General features: G+C 31.6%; 1 protein-coding gene across 1 annotated transcript; it reads right to left on the reverse strand.

Moving 5' to 3' along the window:
• Positions 1 to 1,254: 1,254 nt before the first annotated feature.
• On the reverse strand, positions 1,255 to 2,084 carry LOC100260329 (pectinesterase inhibitor-like). Its single transcript, XM_010662021.3, has one exon. It carries the CDS (start codon positions 1,981 to 1,983, stop codon positions 1,438 to 1,440), a length of 546 nt encoding a protein of 181 aa, XP_010660323.1. The 5' UTR covers positions 1,984 to 2,084; the 3' UTR covers positions 1,255 to 1,437.
• Between the last annotated feature and the right edge of the window lie 964 nt (positions 2,085 to 3,048).

Here is a 3,048-nt window from a genome sequence, read left to right on the forward strand (position 1 = left end):
TTTTATCATTATTATACTTGAACAGTTTCACAATTTTCACGTACGTACGTCCAATAGGTATCTTGTCCTTTTCTCTAAATCATCAATGATTTGTAGGTTATTAACATCCTAACCAGTTACTAAGGTCAATATTTTTGTTCCAGGATCACATTGGTCGTTTTTGAATCATACAATGTTGTCCATACTCTATATTTGCATATTTTGTAATCTTATACATCTATAATACATGTTTAATAAATTAATTTATTACTTAAGATTAGTGAAATTATAAACATTAATTAAAATCAATTAGAGTAAATATATTAATTTAATGATTTAAAATAAATTTTAAGTTAATTTCATCGAATAACCTTAATAATTAAAATAAAAATTGAATCATATGTTTGAAGTCATTAACTTAAAAATTAACTTAAGTCAATAAATAATGAGCATTATCTTTTATCAAGCAGCCTCTAAGTCCGAAATTACCTCAAATCAAACAAAATGTGTGATAATTGTAGGAACCCCTCCTCCTGATGACATGTGGCACGCATTTCTATTCGGATTAGCTCCATCCGGATTTCTCCAAGAGGACACGTGGCGCGCTTCCCCTATCCGGATTCCCTCAGGGAGAGGCACACGACACTCGCAAACATCACATCCGGACGACCGTCATATCACATTCGGACGACAGACATATCCTATCCGGATATGTTCGTCCGGATCGTTGACTAAAGTAAGCAAGTCTTACTACGTCATTCCGACAGCCTGCCACAGCCCACGTTCCGCCACCTGCAGAGCGAAAGGATAGGAATGATGGCAAGTCACCTCTCAAGATCTCTGACAGCCGCCCATAGGGTGATGATGGCTCTGCCACCACCTAGAGGCATCATGACAAGCCAAAAAGTCTCCCTACCATTAAAGAGGGAGATAGAGTTTATGATACTATATATATGGACCTTCACACAAGGAGGAAGGTAAGCTTGTTATACCTAGAAAAATGCCAACTGATTAATCTCTCTAACCATGGCTGACAAAACCATCGGAGGGTGTGTCCGGACACCCTGTTCGGACACCTTTTGCAGGGACGACTGAACCAGAACTCTATCTTGGTTGAAAGCGTGCGTCCATTTGGCAGCTACGTGGATCATCGGGACGCAAAGCTTCAACAGTAATCAATTACTTTTCCGATGATTTTTTGGAAAAGGATTAATGTTTAAAATGTTTGTAGTTCCAATCCCAGTTGTTCAATCACTTTTAGTAATAACATTTTTTTTTGAAGCATTTTTGTTTAATTTCCTAATAGTGAAAATATTGTCGAGAAAAATGCATATTAAAAGTAACGAATCCATACCATTAAGTACGGTTGTTTTCCTTATAGTTCAAAACCCCCTCTATTATTAACCATGATGCAAAAAAAGAAAAAAAAAAGGAAGAAGGGGATATTTATAATTGAGCTTATCCTATCAAACGCTTAGAGATAGCCAAAATGATGCTACAAAGATGTATTAAATCTTCAGACTTGGTAGGCAGTTCAGATGGGTCCTTTGGTGGTCCTTCAAAGCTATCTAAGCATGTCACAGGTCCATCCATGGCAGCAGACGCTTGAAAATTCAAACTAACATAGTCTCTAGAAGACACAGATTGAGTACAATCATCCAATGAACTTATGGAATCATCATAGTTTTCTGCACACGTTTCATAGCGTCCTTTAAGCTTAGGATCATTGGCTTTTTCCACCAGAGAGGTGATCAAAGTAGTGGTTTTTGTAGCACTGGCCTTGGCCAAGTCGATAGAGATTTGGGCCAGGCCTTTGAGGTCAGCGTTGGCAGTGCGAGGATCAGACTTCAAAGCTTGAACACAAAACGAAGGATCTTGAGTTGTGGAACAAATCTCAGTCAACTCATTGTTTGCGATCTTCACGCTTGGCCTGCTGAAGGAGCCATTAATCAACAACAAAAACACCATTAGCATGGAGGATATGTGGATGCCAGGACACGCCATTTTTCTCCTTCTTTTGTTTGAATTTCTTTGAAATAAGACATCAACTCATTCCTTATATTTATATAACCCAAATATCATCTTCTATATATGTTAATTTGTGCCTAATACTGCATATATGATGAGATATTACGTTATTATTGGCAAAAAATCTTACATTTCTAAAAATATAATTTAGATTTTATTTTATTTTTTTCTAAGTTTGGTATGTGATTGAACCTTTCCTATTTCATTAATTTGGCCCCTACCTAGTTTATTATTATTATTATTTTTTTTCATTAACATGGTATGCATCTCCATTCCCTTTTTGTAAATAATTTTCTCTAACCATGCATGAACATATTTTCTAAAATGTTCTAGGGTAAAAATAATTATTTAGAAACTTTTTTTGAAACTTTCAAGGTTATGTCCCCTTGAAAATTTTCCAAATTTATAATAAATATTTTGTAAATAATTATATTTTATTTTATTGACAAATATAAAAACTAACTTTTAGGATAAAAATAATTGTGCTGCAAAGAAATTATACATTACTCGTTTTAATTGATAATCATTTAAATATTTAAAAGACCACAAATATTTTTAAAGAATTTCAATTTATTCAATTATCTAAAAAAAAAAGCCCATTAATGAATATATTTTCAATTGAAACAGAATTTTTTTTTATTCTTTTTAATTTCTTTATTTGTATTTTTACCTAGATGAACATAATTAATTTTTTTTTTAATAAAATGAACATGAAACATATAAAAAAAATTAATTCAATTAAAAGAATATTTTGTACAATGCATAGAAAACTAATCAATATGAATTGTTTTCAACCAAATTTTTTTACCAAAAGGACCATGAATTATTTATTTATTTATTTATGAATTTTTGTATTTTTTAATGAAAAGAACTTGAAACATGAGTTAAAAAAAATTGAATAGGTGTAATTAAAAATTTAAAATTAATATTTATATGTTATATCTAATTTTAAAAATGACAATTAAATGAAATATGTAGAATTTATTTATTTGATAAAAGTATTTATATAAAAAACATTCTATAGAATATCAGTTAATATTC

This window comes from Vitis vinifera, chromosome 14 (assembly GCF_030704535.1).
Source record: "Vitis vinifera cultivar Pinot Noir 40024 chromosome 14, ASM3070453v1".
NCBI classification, from domain to species: domain Eukaryota; kingdom Viridiplantae; phylum Streptophyta; class Magnoliopsida; order Vitales; family Vitaceae; genus Vitis; species Vitis vinifera.